The sequence below is a fragment of the Sitodiplosis mosellana genome, unplaced genomic scaffold (genome assembly GCF_009176505.1).
Source record: "Sitodiplosis mosellana isolate CC-2019 unplaced genomic scaffold, AAFC_SMos_1.0 Smas_scaffold_12, whole genome shotgun sequence".
Taxonomy (NCBI): Eukaryota; Metazoa; Arthropoda; class Insecta; order Diptera; family Cecidomyiidae; genus Sitodiplosis; species Sitodiplosis mosellana.
The window spans coordinates 1,650,357-1,669,028 of NW_022595254.1; the positions used below are offsets into that span (position 1 = coordinate 1,650,357).

Sequence of the window (18,672 nt, forward strand, 5' to 3'; positions counted from 1 at the left end):
CGTTTGCAACTCAAAACAACTTCAAATTGAACCAAGAAAAAAAAATTTAACTAAAAAAATCAGGAAAGAATACACTGTTTTCATTCTTCGAATCCGAGAAATAAAAAGTGTGTCGAATTGTGTCCATTAAACTCATGAGTATTTACAACAGGAAATTAAAAAAATAGAATAGAACACAATTGTAATTGGATATGAACGTAAATTGGTCTAAAATTAATTTGTGATGCAAGAATTTGCGATGATATTCATTTGAGTGTCCATTTTATATACAAAGATCGAACCGAATGATGAAACTTAATGTGACTGTGCTCGTGAGCACACATTCTGTGTTTCTTAAATGAAGCATTTTAGCTACGTATCATGTGTGTGTATTTGGGGGGCTATTCCTCTTTATGTCAATGGTTCAGAAGAACTGTGTGTTACGTATATTTGTTGCATTCAAAAGTCGGATGCGTTTCATTGCAATCGTCTCTTTTCAACTTTGAATTGCTCTACTTCTCTATATTCCACCTAAAACTGTTTTTTTTAAATTTCTCAATTGTTGCCTTAAAACACTGAATTATCTTCTTTCTGTTTAATAGCTAAATATATTGAATGAATTGAATATATATTTTTTGTTTGGGGAGAGAGAGCAAAAGAAAGAAATGAAACGATGATAACATTGAATTTTCTTATGAATTTTTCCACTTTACTTCATCTCGCCTAAATATAGATTTGTATGTGTTGTTTTTTGTGTATATTTTTCTTTCTTTTATTTTGTTATGCTTTAAACGTGTACAATAGATTTCAAAATAAATGGTTTAATTTACTTCCATGTCCGAATGATGGCGCATGTGCTTATTTACAAGAATTGAATATAAAATATTGTTGATTTTACGTATATGTTTCATATGAATGTTCTAATTGTGGAATGTGCTAAAGATTTTTTTCTCCTTTTAAATAGTTTTTGTTTTTTTTTCTTCTTTTTCTCCATTTCAATTTTATTTACAAAATTTTCTTTTAGAGGGTTGACTCCATTAAAGTTATATTGAATAAATGATGTTCATTGAAAAATCATCGTTTAAAAAACAAACTCATGATATCTTATTTCTTCTTTTTTTTAAAATGGTTTACGTTGAGCAATCAGTTTGAATGTTTTGTTAATTTCGTATTTTTCGATCGGAACTACAATTAAAATTACATATGTTTGCTATTACGTATTTGGTTATCAAGTGTGTGGCATTCATGTCTATATGATGTGTTTGTGTGTGTGTATATATTTTGTTGTTTAAGTTTAGTTTCTTTCTAAGATTTTAGCACATTTTGAAATCAACAAAAACAAATCCCAGCAGATGTAATGAGCAGTCAATTAATCTTTGCTGTTTTGTGTTTCTTTTCAATAAAATTCTTCTCTTTTTTTTCTCTCTCAATAATTCAGGTTAGATTATAAATACTTTACGGCTGCTTCAGTTTTCCATACAATTTTTAATATAACATACGTGTATATTTCGAGTAAAATTTGTGTGTGTTTGCGCGCTCCGTTTTTTTTTTGGTTGGCGTGAGCAATAACTCTGAGCTAATTATTTGTTTTATTTGTAATACCATAGAGCTTAATTTAAAAAATCAACTAAAAATGCATCATCGTCATCGTCGTCGTCGTATTGGTGAAGACTCTTAAAACTGCACCAATGCCAGTCGATATCAATGCGGTTGTTGATGATGCTGTTGCTGTCGCTGTTGTTGTTGTCCTGTGTGTTATTCATTGTAACGTAGTTGAGGGCTAGTTTTGGTTGCTCCTATTTTCGTTTGCGCATACGAATTCGTTGTTCTTGATCCGATGTTGCGGCTCCCGCTAAACCATTCTCACTTGACATTTGCACTAATGACGCGGCTCGTACAGCACTCGATTTGATGCTGTTTAACAGTGTTTTGAATTGCATTACCTGAATGGCAGTGATGCTTGGATCGCTGCACGATTCGAGCCACTTGAGAAATTGTTCACCGTGTTCGATGGCTTCGAATGGGCTGTTTGGCCGGCATTCATTCTCGACCGCATTGTTTTGTTGGCTTGATGGTAATGCATCGCAATCGTCTTTGGTGTCAGCATCCTTGGTGTTGTTGTTATTATTGGCGGCCGATGCTTTGTAGAGGAAATCATCCAAAAGATCGCGTACATTTGCCGTTGATGTGTTGGACAGTAGGCTGGAGCATACTTTATCGGCGTCATTCATCAGCATGTTTTTCACATTGATAATGCCCACTTTGCAATCGGCAACATCGAGTGGTGACGACGATTCGGCAGTGCGATTGTTTTCCGGTGAACCATCACCGGCTGATTCAGATTTCACTTTTATCGAACTGGTCGGTGTGCTGCGATCATTTTGCGATGGTGAACCTTTTGGCTGTGATAAATCTTCGGGTTTGCCATTGTTGCCCTCTTTGTTGTCATTGTTGTTCATGGAATCGGATGGGCTCGGCGTCGATGATGCTGATGTATTCTTTGTTAGTTGTGAGTACAAAATATTCTCATACATTGACGGTTTCATTTCGTGGCCATTTTCAGTGGCTTTGGTTGCATCCCCGTTGCTTTCGGCAGCAGCAGCAGCTGCCATATTGCTGATCAATGAACTTCCAAATGTTTTGTACAAATGCAAGAGCCACGCATGATTTTTCGCATCCTCAGCTAGTGTGGGTGTTGTTGATGATGTGTGTGGTGTGTTCATTGTGGGAGGCGGGGATGTAGTTGAAGTTGGAATAGCCGCTGCCGATGATGCATTTGCACGACCGCTGTTACCATTCTGATTCATCGGTGATAATCGACTTGGACTGGCTGCGGATGAGTAAATATTATTCAAACCGGCCATATTCTGTTGTTGCTTGATCCAATAGTAGAGCGAATCATCGAATCCCATTTCGCGTGACGTCGGTGCTGTGCTTGCTTTCTTCAATTTACTCAGCATATCGAATTCTTCTTGTGGTGTGGCTTTCTGTAGTTTGGCTAAATTTTTAACGGTGAGTCCTTGTGATTTTTCGCTATCGTTGCGTGGGCTTAAACTTGAGCTGGGCTTCGGTCGTACGTTACGCAAATTACTGGTACCGTTGTTATTACCGTTGCCAAGTGGATTGTTGCCGATCGATGGCATGCCTGACATTGCATTCAAATTGGAATTGTTGAAATGAGCCAATAGGCTCAGATTTGATGCGATTTCATTGAAGCTCAGTGCAAGCGGACCCTGTGCCAAGCCTGACAAATGTGTTAGGCTGGACAATGGACTGATTGCCGCCATCGATAAATCGGCTTTTGTTGGGTCATTTTGCTTTGAGAAATCTGCACCGTATCCTTTGTAACCGTTGGCCGATTTGGGTGATGAAAAATCATTTGCCGATTTATATGCACTGAAATCACTGTGAGTCAATCCATTGAAGCCGAGATTTGCCATGTCCAAACTGCCGAGCGAACTACGACCGTTGGCAAAATCTTCATATTTCAATTTGCCATTCACACCGTTTGCACCAAAATTCAATGGCAACGATGTGTCCAATTTTGCGCGTTTATTCTGTGGCGTACCCAATAGGCTACTGATTGCATCGCCGGCCATTTTTTCGGTGAGTTTATCCAAACTGAGCTTGTTGTCCAAGGGCTGTGATTGACGTGACATATTACGAAGTTTCTCTTCATTTTTGCACCAACCGCGCAACGTTGACTCTGGAACACCGATATCACGAGCAACGGATGCCTTCGATTCACCATCATGGATCCGTTGAATTGCATCGATTTTATCGCCGGCCGTCAAATGACGCAACGGCCGCTTTCCTTTGTTGCCTGACATCGCAACAGCATTCGTACTAAAGGACAGAGAGAAACCGGAGAGAGAGAGAGAAAAACGGTTAGTTACTAAGTTTACTGTGTATGTTTGAACAAAAAAAAACAGCAAAACTGACAGTTTAATCATTTTAATAGAGAGACAACGAGTGAGTCGATTGTATGAATTGTTGTTGTTCAATTGTAGCATTCAACAGGTTCTTCCGACGATGGAAAAATTTATTGCCGGTTAAGTTAAAGTGTGTTTACTTCTTAATAATAAGTTATGGTGAAAGCGAGAATAAGAAAACTCCAATAAAAGCAATGCCACAAACACACACAGTAGCAGTAGCAAAAGCAGCAGTGGCAGAAGCACAAAACGTTGTTCTGTCGAAGCGATTAAGTGTCTTTATAAATCTCTTATGGTTTTATGTCTTTACTCATAGCTTATGGACTGAGAGACACAGAGAAATAGAAAGGAATGGAAAAAAGGCAAAAGACGAATTAATCGCATGTAGATATATAGCTTGTTCGCAAATACATACATATGAACCGTTCACAACGACGACCACCCTTCTGAAAGCCAAAAGCGAGCCAATAAATAAACTAAAGCAACTAAATAAAAAAAATATTTTATGTATTTTGTGTATAATGTATAGCTGTTACAACAGCACGGCACACAAGCCATACAGCACAGCACAGCATCGAGCGCAGAGCGAAAAAGAGACGTACGGCGATAATGTGATTTAATGTGTCTGCGCTTCGTTGTGCTTCTTTATGTGTCTATATTATACTAAATATGTTTGCTGTGAACTTTTGTGCAATTCAAAACGTGAACATAATCACAATGTTGAGAGGGCTCGGGAGGAGAGCGACAGTGTGTATGTATAGAAAAGAACCGGTGGATGGTCCAGCAAAAAGTACTAAGAAAATACCGAGAGAGAGAGAGAGAGAGAGAGAGAGCGAAAAAAAGAGAGAAGAAGACGAACGGTATCCAACAGAAGCGAGGCGAGTTTGTTTGCCAAGCTTAGAGTAGTAGTATGTAGCATTAGCAGTGGCAGTAACGCATCCAAAACGGTTGTCGTGCAATCGTACGCTGATACAGTTCGACTGTAGTGGCACGGGAATCAGAGAAAAATTCTGACTTGCTTGCTGCTTGAAATACATATTCGCTATCCTTTTTGCATGGGCACTGTATGCGAATGTGCACATTTTTTCATCGTTCGAATCGTTTTCTCGATGTACCAACTACACTCGGTGTATTTATACACGAAACATGCACATTTACTCTATCTCTCTCTCTCTCTCTCTCTCTCTCTCTTGATTCGGCACATTTAAACACACTTTTTTTTATCCATTCCACAAAATGTGTATTGCTGATGGGTGCAGATGCTTTCCCATTCTATATAATTGTGTATAAAATGAATAGACGCAGCACATCGTCAAATGGAATAAAAAGCACGTGGCTTTGTTTACGAAATTACAGCCGACGGTGTGTTTGGAGGCCCGCCCGCATTCTGGATGCACACCAACACCGAATTCGTGTCAGCACGAAAGGGTGGCCGATGCTGCCGATGCTGCCGCTGCCCGTTATACAAAACACACTGCACGAAGTGGAAAAAATGCAAACAATAAACAGTGTTTCAGTTGTTGTTTATTTTCTCCTTGTCGATGTCGTTGTGAATAAAAAATGTATCGTTACATAATCTCTAATGAGCGAAGAAAATATCCACAAAAAATTGCTACGGACAGCAAGCAAGCAACAGACAAACGGCAAATAAAATGTTCACATTTCATTTTTGTTTGTGAAGTGATAAAATTATGGCAAATGATCTCGTAAATCATGGAGCACTTTTATCAGTCAACTTTATAATATTTTACGTGAACATGTAATGTGATTGACGTTCACTTTTTCGCACATAAGCACCAATGTAATGTGTCTTTGGTCAATTCATAAATTATTTAAACAGATTGATGCGGACGTGGCGTCTAACCAGCAATTGATCTTGCGAATGAATGAACAGACATTTTGTGTTTTATTGATATTTTATGGGTATTACGATTAGGCCAAGCAACCAGACTGGCCAAATAAAAGCAGTCAATGAATGTGCGAATACACACACAAAATGGCAAACAAATATAGTTCGGTACTTATAAAAGCCTATAAAATATAAAAACAAAATGCTTAAGTAAACGCAAAGAAGAGATATTGCGGAAAGGCGAGCACATATCCTAGGTCAATGCTACCGCATATTTATTTCCTTTGCCGATTCGCAATTTTATTTATGGTTCTGAATGGGACTCTCTTTCTCACATAAATTATTACTTGTGTATTTGTATCTATATGTAGATACATACCGGGTTGAATGGAATCGAATTGAATCAAAAGAAACGATGAGGACGATGATGATGATGATGATGGTGCCGCATAATAACATTGTCTCAATACACACGAATCATTTAATGTGTGTGCTTTTATTCCAGATTTATCCAAGGCGAAAGCTTCCTTTTCTCAATACCATATGTATTCATTTTCCATACGTATATAAATATAGATTCGTATAGTTTTTACATTGCGTCTCAGAACTTTTATCCATGTGCTAAGTTTTCTTTTGCTCTCATACATAACGTCTTTTCTTTTTCAATACCAAACACGGAGCGAGAGAGAACCCAACGACAACCGAAGTCTCGGCGCATCGAGAGAGGGAGAAAAATTATAACTTTTAATTTATAGGTCTCATCAAAAAATACATAAAAGCGCCCGGCACATAATCGCAATAGACGAATACGACTGACTCTCTTCGACTTTGTTTGTGTGTTTGTGCTGCTGCTGCTGTTCGACCGACAGACGAAATCTAAAACGAAACTAGACAGTATCACAACAAAATAAATAAAGATTTCCCATTCTCCCATTATTTTCGTTCCATTCATTTGCTCGGTCGGTCGGTCGGTCGGTCGTTTGTTCGTCGATTCTTTCTCTCTGTCTGTATGTATGTGTGGTTGCCGGTCTTTCTGCATACAGATCTCAGCTTTTTATTTCTCTTTATCATGGTATTCATTATCAGTAAATAAATCCATATGATTTTTGACCTACAATTACGGTTATGTGGACGTTTGTATATACCAGAAAAAAAATCCTCTTTCTATCCATGTGCTACTGCTGCTGCTACTACTACTTTTTTTCTGCTCTTCCTCTGTGAGCTCTTGCTCGTTTGGTTTTCATTCATTTTCATTTAACACATTGTTATTAATGCTACGGTCGGCTAAATGTTTTTCTACACAGTTTTTTTGTTGTTATTTTAGAGTGCGCTTCTCCATGGCATCATTGGATGATTTTTGTTCGTCGTTGGCTCGTTTACGTTGTTGGGGTTGTTTTGTGTGCATATTTCTGGTGGAGTCACTGCATTTGGGTAATGAACGTCATACTCTCGTTCACTCTTTACGAGTGAGTAAGAGAGAGAGGGGGGTGGAGAGAGAGAAGCAGAGTTGATGACGCTGCTGATGGTCAGTGTTGATGTTCATATAATCCAGTGGTGTATGTACAACTCTTTTTTTTCGCTCGTTGGAACGACGTCAACACACAAAACAACTAAATGCAAATGAAATTTTTCCACCTAAACGTGGTTCTGTTCGTGTGGCTTGAACATGTGAACAAGTGGCCGCATGATTTCAATGAAAAATTGCACACAAAAAACCATGTTTTGAATATTTTCACTCCACATCCAGTGAGAGCGAAAGAGAGAGAGAGAGAGAAAGCGGGCGGCTGCCAACATTTTTGCAATTCACATTGAATCCAAACCGGCAGCACATTGTCTGTACAGACGTGCCTTCAGTCGATATACCGTTCGGATGTCGTTTTTTTCTGCCACTGTGTACATTCTTTGCCTCCGATGCATGCGACCGAATTGAAAACAGCGGGTTTGTGGGTGAATATGACATCAGTTAGACGACATTAGTAGACATATTTCATGGATTACATTCATCTGTTTCGAGCTATTTACATTTTTTTATTGCTTGTTGATGCTCATGGTGCAAAATGCGTTTCGGTACGAATTTGTTTTTTTGGCAATCGGTGAAAAAAGTGACTTTTTCAAATGGTTTAGCCGCGTTGCTAGCGCAGAAAAATTCTCTCTCTCATTTTTTTATCGCTGTTGTCTTGCAGCGATCATGTGATATGCATCTTTTTTTGGTCTGTTGCGTTTCAAGCATCGGGTAATTTTAGCTGGATCAAATTTCGTGCGAGCCAAGCAAGGGAATGTCGTGAGAAACGCAAAAGTTCTTATGGTCACTGAACTGAAGGCAATAGCAGCGGCAGTTGAAAAAAAAACAACATTGGCAAAGGTAGGCGCTGAACAAATGTTTGTGCGCACAGTTAGATAAGCATCTTGACTAAATTGCATTTTGAAATTTCAATGAATACATTTTTTTTTCGTTTCGTTGCCTTCATCGTCCACACAAATGACGATGTGATGCATTTTCCCCTTGTGCAACGTGCTAAATCGGTTTGCCTCACTCCATTATGTACACGATGTGCCATTGATTCCCTACTTCTTTTTTTTCATGCGCGTGTGACGTACAATTCACTGTTTGCATGTCCATGATCGCTTCCTTGCATTCGTGCAATTTGCTAACGATGAAAATCTGCGTTACACAGTTTCTATCGTTGCTCGTTGCTGCTCTATCTACGCTACGCTGCTCGGGTGCATGCACATAGAAAATTTGCCCGTTGCTTGGGATGGGAGAGAAAGAGAATGAGACTATTTATTGAGTGTTATGTTTCGTTTATTTAGCTGCATGGGTTTCGCATTCGGGTGCACGTTACGATTAATTTTTTTTCCATTTTCGCACGTACGTCGCATTTTTTTTCTGGTATGTACCATGAAAACTTTTACTTTCGTTAGACATTGCGTAAATGGTGTGTGTGTGTACGGATAGTATTTTTTTCGGGTTAAGAGGCGCTTGCGCTCACAATATTCGTTGTGATTTCATTACACATTTGAATTGTGCCGGCACCAACACAGAAAAAAAACGACATTTATTGCAATCGATCCTTAATTGCTCGACGCATAAAAAGTCTTTTTTGTGTCTGAACTGATTTGGGAGTGATTGTCGATGGGTTGGAAAAAAAGCGGTGGAATCACATGAGCTCACACTTTGACACGTATGCACGGCGATAAGTAGCGTGTTACCGACGGGGCGTCAGTCGAATTGCGAGTATAATCTATTCACTGCATGGAGATCGTGAGATTTGGCGCGTGAAGTGTGAATTTGGCGACGAAAATAGGCAAAGCCACTTTTAGATAACGCATTCTGAAGATATCAAAAATCGAACGAAGTACTCGCGAAATTGGATGCTACGCAATATCGTCGCTATGAAATTGATATCGCAATCGCTTTCTTTTGTCCGTTGCTTCGAGGGCAATGTAAACATATTTCTATATGTGGTCATTGCCTTGTCGCGTTACTTTGCCTTTGGATTTTTCACCGAAAAGTGATCCACATTGGCTGGTTCTCTTTTTCATCGGACTAGAGAGGAGCCAGTGATGTGTGAGCGTGCATCAGAAGCAGCAACATTGGCGACAATTCAACGGAAATGATGTGTTTTTTCATTTTTTTTGCGTTCGGACGGCATTTTTTCTTCGTTTCCCTCTCTCTGTCTTCTCTGTTCACTAGCTCTTAGTCACCACCACATTCAATAAAAAGCCGCACCATGGAGCGGAGCAGAAGAGCCACATTAGCGAATTGATCGCTTGGCGAATATGAACGGCGATGATGGTGGTGGTGGCGGCGGCAGCCATACATAGAACACAAATATATTCGTGAGAATATTGGATGAATACTCTCTCTTGCGCGACACTCTGCAGTGCAATTGCTTGTTCAAGTGTGCACAACGCGTCGTCGTCCGTTGCACGACACTGCCTTTCCCAATCCTTACATCCTGCCTTTAATGCATTTAATTCGCAGCGCAATACGTGTTGCTTTTTTTCTTTTCATTTTTTTTATAGAAAAGCACGACGAAAAAAAAATAATATCATTTATGTGTGTCTCTTGCATCTTGTTCAATATGTGCAGCTCCACAGCATTGTGTGATGTGTCGAAGGAAATTCACTTCAGGAGCACCATATCGTGAAAAAAAAGTTATATATACAAGAGCGACGAAGGTTTGACCATTGGATACTTTGATTGAAACTATTCAGCAAAAAAAAAAGAATCCGCACCAACCAACGCTTGACATGCACGGGAGAAAAAACGCGTAAGACCGGAACGTCAGGAGAAAAAGATTTCAAGAGACTGAACAAATTCAACGGTGGATAAAGTATGAGCGGACAGAAGAAAAAAATTACGACAAAATAAACCACAAATTAAACATACGTGCAAATGAAAGAAGAAAAAAAAAAATCAAGAGCAGAATTTTAGCAAGCGAAAAAAATGAAAACAACAAAAAGAACAACAACCATCACACACAAGTGCTGAATGGAGGAAAAGGTTCGCGTGATACACACAACTGCGTTTGGCTGTAATTTAATATGTATTTTGCGTACACTTAACGAAATCGTGTATGCATTTTTAGTATCCACTAAAACGCGAAATGATGGTAGAATTAATGTAACAGCTTAAGCGAAAACAAAGAGCCAACAACAACAACAACAACAGAAACCGAGGCGAAGGACTGGCTAATGGCAGGAACTTTAAACGCTCAATCGTTGGTCGGCCGGCCGGCCAGCCACACCACTACGAGAGAGCAACAGTAGAACCATCACCAGCAGCACCATGAATGAAATGGTACAAAAGAAGCGAATCACCGACGACGACGAAGAAGAAAAAAAAACCGACTGACAGACACGAAAAAAAATTTACTGACGCTGGAAAATAAGGCTAATGACATGCGGCTAGTGATGACTGCTTGAGCCACCGCTGTTTCATTCCATCGACCGAAATTATTCAGATTACATTTCGCAAGTACAAAACAGCACATGGAAAATCGACGTTCTCAGCGCATTGTTTCTCTCTTTTTTTTTGCAACGTTATTCTTGAAACATCTCCCCCCCTTTTTGTTCGCTGCTCAAACGGAAAGGAAAAAAAATATATTACGCGAGGAGATAATAATGATAATCGGAAAGCGAATTAACGAAAAAATTGAATTGTTTGCCACGTTGAATATCGTTCTTGATCTTCTCTTGGAATTACATATCTTTTTTGGCTGTTGTTGTTTTCTTTTCCAACCATATAATTGTGCACATTCGCAATTTGATCAACAAAGTGCACACAATTCGAGCAAACAACGGTAATAATATTAAACCAACACTTTTCCGCTTTTTTTTAGTTTCTGTATCTGCGTGTGTGTGATTAACGAATTGGTGCGGTAACGATCGAGATGCAAGCGAGCGCGCGCACACATACAAACAGTGGCTAAGCCTCAAATAACAATAGCAGTAGCAGAGTAATAAACGAGTAATTATTATTAAATTTAAATTCGATTGCATTGGTAAAATGGCAAAAAACGGCCTCAGAAGAAGGAAAAAAACCCAACCCGTCCGAATGTTTGACAAGAAAATATCATCAATATGTTTCATTTTTGTCTGCTTCTTTTCTTTCGGTGAATCGGTGTAATTTGTTGGCGGCGCTCGCTAGCCATATGCAATGCATGCCATCGACATATTTAAATGCATACATATTTCGCAATTTCTAAAGAGAATCAAGTCATACACACACTCAATATTTTCGGTTTATTTTGTGTGTTTTTTTCTCTTTCGATTTGCGTGCATTTCTTGAAACACACGACATAATGCTGGTGCGAATTCGATATATATGACTTGAAGGCTCGCGCGATGCATTCCATTTGTCCATCCACACATGCGATTTACTCAAGTGTTGTTCTTTTTTTTTTAATTGCCATCTTCTCCCATTCCCAATATATCAGCGTCGATGACGACGACGTTGTTGCTGATGGTGGAATATTATTTACATATTCTCGCTTTTAAAACGTTTCCTTCATACCATATTTTTGACATATTTTTTTGACCGGAATAAAAACAAATTGACAAAAAAAAAACAACACAACAGCACACTGTGTGCATCGATAAATTGTTGTAGTTTAATGCGAACGCAGCGAAATAATAAAACCGAAATGAACCAAAGGTCTTCGTTTGCATTTTGCCTCATTTGATTGGAGTTGGTAAACGCGTTTCTTTTTTTTTCTTTTTGCTTTTCTGTCTTTTGCTTGCTCCCTGTCTCTTTTCAAGACTTGCGGTTCCGTAAGCGTAGGTTTGGTGTGTGTGTGTGTGGTTTTTTTTCGGGTGCTCCCGAGAGCACCGACAGCACAGAAGGCGAATACACGCATTTAAATAAAAATGAATTGCGCTACTGCAGTGCACAAAAGAAAAATTGCGGTTCAACAGGTGGCCGTTAGTTCATTTCATACAATTAGCATTAATTTCTCATTGTCGTTGCTATACAAATATCATTTTTCTGTCGTTATTTTTGAACGTTGTCGAAACCTTGATCTGGGCCACATGTTTCGTGACGTTTTCACGTTTTAAAAACATTAAACCGTTTTTTTTTCGTTCGGCCGATGTCCAAATCGATTCATTCGCAAAAGTACCGTGCCAACCAACCGACCGACCGACCAACCGACTCTCCACTCCCTTTCCGTGTGTCGGGTGATTTGTGAAATTTGGTCACATTTTCAGCGACAATCATCCATTAGCTGACACATTAACTTGCATCGTTTGTGATCGGTGTGTTTCGTCTTTGCCAATTGGCATTAATCGATTTTTCGACGACGACGACGACGACGACGACGATGGCGGCGGCAACGGGCAATTCTGAATGGGATTTTATGGGTTTTACGAAATGAATTGCCACCGCCAAAAAACTGCATTTCACTTTCAATAGAGGAACAACGATATTCGACTGTTTATTTTTTTTCCGCATCGCTCTGAATTTATGCGATTAAAAGGTATTAGTTTAGAAAATGGCCAAAATGCAGAGAAAATTGTTCGGTCGACGTAGTGGAAATTGTCGTCGATACCCTCTCATCTGTCGAATTTGATGCAATTGAAATGGTCACACAGTCGTGCAATATAACGAATCACAACCCTCTTCGGCTCGAAGCGAATTGGAATACACATTCTCTCGAGTTGCCTTTGTCAACGGGCCAAAATTTATGCAGAAATCGACCAACACCACACATTTTCTACTCCATCGAATCGCAAACAACAGGCTGTGCACATTTTTTTTTGCTCGCGTTCGCCAATCGATTCCACATAAAACAAATTACGAAACGCGATATAGCAGTAAGCGAACGAAAAAAAAAATCCGCACAATGCAGAAGGAAAAAAATGGAAAAAAATCCCCGAATAATAAATAAAATATTTCGCTTTTTTGTTGTTGCGAAAACGCAACGAAAAAAAATCGCCCTTCGCAAACAGTAACAAAAAAAACTCGCTCAAATACAGTTTCGTGCATTTTTGCAGCGCAGTTTATTTGTATGCGATATAATAATGCTGGGTGATGAGCGTAGCCAAATAGCCGACGGTGTACTTTTTGGGTGCCTCGAGTTTTTCGATCGTGTGAGAAAAAATGAGCGACGTGCACCCAACAACAGCAACAAACAACGAATAAAGAAATAAATAAACGGAATTATGATAATGCGAGCCGTTGGTCGTCGATATTCCCGCTTTTTTATGCTGTTCGGATGCGTAAATATGTAGCCTGTGACTGTCGAAAAACTATGTGCGGTTTTGAGATAGAAAAAGGAAGAGAGAAGCTCACAATAAAAAACAACAGCAACAAGAGAGTGAGGAGAAATGCTCAGCAAATATTATTTGCATCGTTTGCCTGGCCCATTTACATTTATACTAATTTCGGCCTGTGTACACGTATGTGCTAGTGCTTAGCCATTTATTATCACCGTCATCATTTCGTTGTTGGTGCGTGTGTTTTTTTGATGATTTTTCGAAGAGTATTGACAATGGGTCGTTTGCTTATTTGTTCGCTTGCTCGCTCGCGCATACGCATGCATTTGGCTTTCATGATATTTATTTTATGCCTTTTTCCTAGCAAACATTAGACCGATTTTCTCTATTCCGTATTGCTTTTTTCCTATTTATGGGCAATTTCATTCATCTTGCACATCTCATGTGAATGTGTTTGTATGTGTGTCTGTGTGTGTTAAAGAGTGTCGCCTGTTTATTTTTGCCTGAGTCTCACATTCGAAATGCAATTATCGGGATTTTCGAGGAAAAATGGGAGATAGAGAGCGAAAAAAAGACAAAGAGCAAAACCATCAGCAGCAAACACACAACAAAGATTAGAGAAAGAAATTGTGAAAAAAAGAGACAGAGAAATGGTAAAGAATAGAAATGAACAAGCGAAACATTGTTGTATGTTAACGGCTAAAATGGTTAATCGCACACCGTTGAATTGTAGCAACCACCGTTTTTTCAGTGTGTGTTTTGAAAAGTGTCTTTTGTCTTCCTCACTCACTCACACCGAATATGTGTTTAGCAAGAGGCAAGAGCCGACAGCCGAGTTGAGCCATTTTGAACTACTGTACTGGGTGAGCGAGTGAGTGAGTGAGAGAGCGTGTGGTATTTGCAATGTGATAATTTTTGTGCTGTTGCTTCTATTTAATGTGCGGTGTCGTGTGATTTCCACTAACGACTTGAGCGAGTCGCCAACAATTAAATCATTATCAAGCAGCAACAATATTCCATGCGACGATTTCAACATTTTCGGCACCACAATAATACCCAACCGAAAACGGTTGGTGCTGTTGTTATTGTTGTTGTCATTATTATTATTATTGGCCATTCGCATTGAGACAGAATGCATCGCGAACTGTTCATGTTCGTCGTCAGTTCATGTTACATTTCTAAATCCCAACAAAATATTTATGTGCGTGTGTGTGAGTGTGTACTTTATGATGTTGTATTATACTTTTTTTCGCCTATTCTCTCATCTTCATTGCGGCCGACTTTTTGGTGTCATTTTCGTCGTTTTCAGTTCAAACTCAATCGATAGATTTTCTACCTGCCCTCCCGACAAAAAACAACATACACATACAATATTGAAATTCTTGGAATTTGCCACTTTTTCCGTTTCACCACATTTTCGTTGAATGTAATTTTCATGAAATTTCCAATGCAGTTTTGCATTGTTGCAGCGCGCATTCAATAGACTTCGTTTTTTTTGCTGTTGCTGCTGCTGCTTTTGTGCATGCAATCGAATGAGTCTCTCGATTTCGGTCGGATGTTTGTACTTCATTCACATTTGTTTGGTGGTTGGTCGATGTGAACAAAAAACAACGCACATTCTCACTAGTTGCTTTTCGGTTCGTTTTTTTTTTTCGCTTTCCACTTTCGAAGTGCGTCTGTGTGGAATATGTGTAGATCAACGATTTTATGATCCTTTTTTCTCTCTGTCGGATGAGCATTTCGGAATGAAGGATTTACTTAGAAAAGAGATTAAAATGGATGCCGTAGAAAAACCATGCCAAATTGAGATGAAAAAAATGCGACTTTTTTTCGCCGAAAACACTCAATTCTTAAAATCATTTAAAACTGAGTAGAAATTATACACTTTACGGAAGAATGTTTTTTGGACTTTTTTTTCTCTCGTTAGATGTGATCAAAGACTAGATATTTGGCATAAAAATTTTCCACAAATATTGCAACAAAAGAAATAAACGTAACAATCACCATACATCGACATTGTCTCTCACACTAAAACCGAAACATAACCGTTATGTGATAATTCAAAGTCATACGATTGTCGCGATAAAATAACTCACAACTCGCTTGATAAATAACTTCCCAGCGAAGAATAATAATGTAAACGGAGAATTGCGAAAAAATTGATTGGTACTTACACTTTGTATAAATCCATCATTGGTTTGACTTTATGATCGTTGTCGGTTCCGGCGAAAAAAAGAGGAATTTGCTCACTAAATGACTTGTGATTGAGTCAACATCAATTTCAACGAAACGAACTGATCACCAAACTGACGTGAAAAAAATTGGTTTCACTGATTTTTAAGTCACGTTATTACTTGTGTGGAAATATTTTGAAAAGTCAATTTATTTTCTCTTTTTTTGCTCTCAAATAAATTGTTCTTATTTTGCACTGGTTTTAAATTGTTTAGTATTTATTATTATTTTCACAGTTTTTTTCTTCTACAATAATTCAATTCCATCAAGTCCTTTTTCGATCTGCTTGCTTCGACTGATTGTTTGCATTTGAAGCGAAGAAAAACAAAAATGCGAAATAACCGTTTTCTGTTTGTGTCGCAGAGAGGCGAATTAAATTAGCTCGTGTTCAAATAGGCTAGTGTGCACTGAGTTATGTTTAGCATCAACCCCGTTCCACCGTCACACACTTTCTACTTAATGAGCACCGCCGAAATGAAAAAAAAGTCTGTACAAGAGAACCACGACGACACGAGCAAAAATTTCGGCACGACAAAATCTAACAGCGCGACGTTGACGATCAGACGAATGGTATTGTTATAAGCACACAGCACACCGAAATAAGCGGTAGTAGCAATAACAAATGACGATTGTTTTGGTTCGTATGCTGCTGTGTTGCGTTCTCTCTCTCTCTCTGTCTCTCTCTCGCCCGCTTGCGTTGTCCCTCTGTCGTTCGTTCACTCTTTCTTTCTTCCGTTCCTTCGCCTAAAACGTCCAAACATCCACAGTGAAATGCGAATCCCCGAACCCCGAACCGAAAAACACAAACGCACTGTGTATGCTCTTCTCTTACTGCGATGAGTCTCACAGCGTACAACGTGAGACGGCGGCTACGACGTTATTATTTATATTGCACGCACGAAGACAAATGCCGAACTTATGGTCCGTACGAGGTATGAGAATGGCTGTGAGTGCAAACGCGTAACGCACAAATATACACACGCATGCAGAAGAAGCGCGCTCGCGCGTACACACAAAACAAGCACTCTTCGGGGCACACAAGACTGACTTCGAGCGAATGTGACTTCACGTCAGTGAGAATGCAACCAAACAACTCCTAAAAAGAAAATGCAATAATGGATTTGCATGTGCTAATGCGATGCTTAAATGAAAAATCGCCTTTGTTTCTTCACTCTCGGTTGTGTGCTGTTGCCGTTGTTGATGTATTTTTTTTGCGCGCGCCTGACGACGAATTGGGATTACGCTGCTGAAGTCACACTTGACTGCATGGAAGCATGTAATTGTCGCTACAAAAGATTTTTCAAACGAGATCGACACGTTCGGCTTTGTAATTTATCTCTCTTTGACTTTTGTATTGATAACGCTTGTTTCGCTGTTATTGCTGGTGCTGCTGTCGCTCGCTCAAATCGACCGCAAATGATTATTATTTATTATTGTCTGCCTTATCTCTGGTTATCTCTCGTATTGCATTGAATTAATTTTTATCATAAAAACCGAGTCTGAATGACCAGAATCGCGTCAAGTGATCAAAATACATTGATTGTGTGTGATGCGAAAAATAAAAATACTTCACGCAAAGCGATGACGGTTTTTTGTTTGTTTTGCTGAATACCTCGAACGTTGTTTCGCTTACTTTGTCCGAATTGTGTTGTTGTTTTTTTTTAAATTCGCTTTAAAAGCGATGATGCACGCAATTTTATGGTTTGAATTTTTTCTTTCGTTTAACCGTTGATTTTTGTTTCGCTCTTTCACTTGATCGATATACTTTTAGTTTTTTTTTCGTTCTTTTGAGAAAATGTCAAGTTTCTGTTTTTATCCACTCATTCCGATATTTCCACACAAACGCGAACACATTTTGATCGCCAATTAAATAAAGGAGTTTTTTTTTTCGGGTGAATTGTGTCTTGAATCACATGTGTTAACAGACTAATAAGCGACTTTTTTCAAACGTATTCTCGCACAACAATCAATCAGTCATTGAAAACCGACCGTTTTATTTGCGTCGCGATAAACCGATGAAATTGGTTGAGATTTAATTTTTTTTTATTATTTATCTTCAACCGCGCGAATTTTAAATTGATTTGATTTGATAGAATTTATTTTGGTTTTTATTTGCAATTTTTTCATGGAAATAATTTCACTAAAAAAAAAAAACCGAATGTCGTTGGATGATGATGTTGATAAGCAAAGACGACGCGAAAAAATTCATCAAGTCAAAAGGTGTTCGTGATGATGGAGCAAGAGAACGACTTTCTCTGTCGCGAAGAAGACGATAGATGTTCCGATAAGTTCACATGCGTTACCGGACACTCCAAATGCATGTATGTCCTTTTCGAATAATAATACGTGAATAAATAGTTGGTTCGATGCTGATATTCGGTATTGTCGCTAATGCTGGTGCTGGTGCTGTTTTGCGCCGTTCCTTATGTGTTTTCTGTTATTACAAAACACAACCAGCGAATTTCATTATAAACTCACTCGTTCGCTCGCTCGCTCACTCCCTATCTTTCGCACACACACGGAAAAAGAGAGAGAGAGACACACACACACACGTACGAACACAACATACATGTACGATATATCGTATCGGCGAAGCGGGGCCCACCGTGTGTACTCAAGAATCACCATTTCGCCAATTCCATTCCTCTAGCTATTCGCTACGCACAAACTTAACGATGTTACATATATGTTCCGAAGCAGCCGCTGTGAGAAACGTATTACGAAAACAAAAGGCGAAAAAGGAAAAAAACGAAAAACGAATACACACATGCACTTCTCCATCCCTTTCTTGCTCTGTCCATTCCCGAAGATTATTATGTGTACGTTATGTATGGGCTACATTGGCTATGCGTGCTATACACAACAGCACAAAACCGACCGACCGACCAACCGACGGACCATCCGACCGTTTCAGCTACATTTGAAAGTAGTTGGAGTGAGCGAGAGCCAACGTAACGACAC

At 39.1% G+C, this 18,672-nt stretch overlaps 2 protein-coding genes across 2 annotated transcripts in view; one reads left to right on the plus strand and one right to left on the minus strand.

The window, feature by feature from the left end:
- Window positions 1-18,672, plus strand: part of LOC129567832 (coiled-coil domain-containing protein lobo) — a 100,379-nt gene that overhangs the window by 1,280 nt on the left and 80,427 nt on the right. The gene's annotated exons all lie outside the window — the stretch shown is intronic.
- LOC129567755 (protein distal antenna) lies at window positions 727-18,028 on the minus strand. Its single transcript, XM_055445008.1, has 2 exons — window positions 15,654-18,028; window positions 727-3,825 (listed from the first exon to the last, which is right to left on the minus strand). The coding sequence occupies exons 1-2, from the start codon at window positions 15,671-15,673 to the stop codon at window positions 1,776-1,778; spliced, it is 2,070 nt and encodes a 689-aa protein (XP_055300983.1). The 5' UTR covers window positions 15,674-18,028; the 3' UTR covers window positions 727-1,775.

Bases quoted from the DNA above. Each gene is read 5' to 3' on its own strand.
- LOC129567755 (XM_055445008.1), bottom strand. From the start codon at position 15,673: ATGATGGATTTATACAAAGT. The intron at 3,826-15,653 runs GTAAGTACCAAT...TCTGTCCTTTAG, and splicing joins ATGATGGATTTATACAAAGT to TACGAATGCTGTTGCGATGT.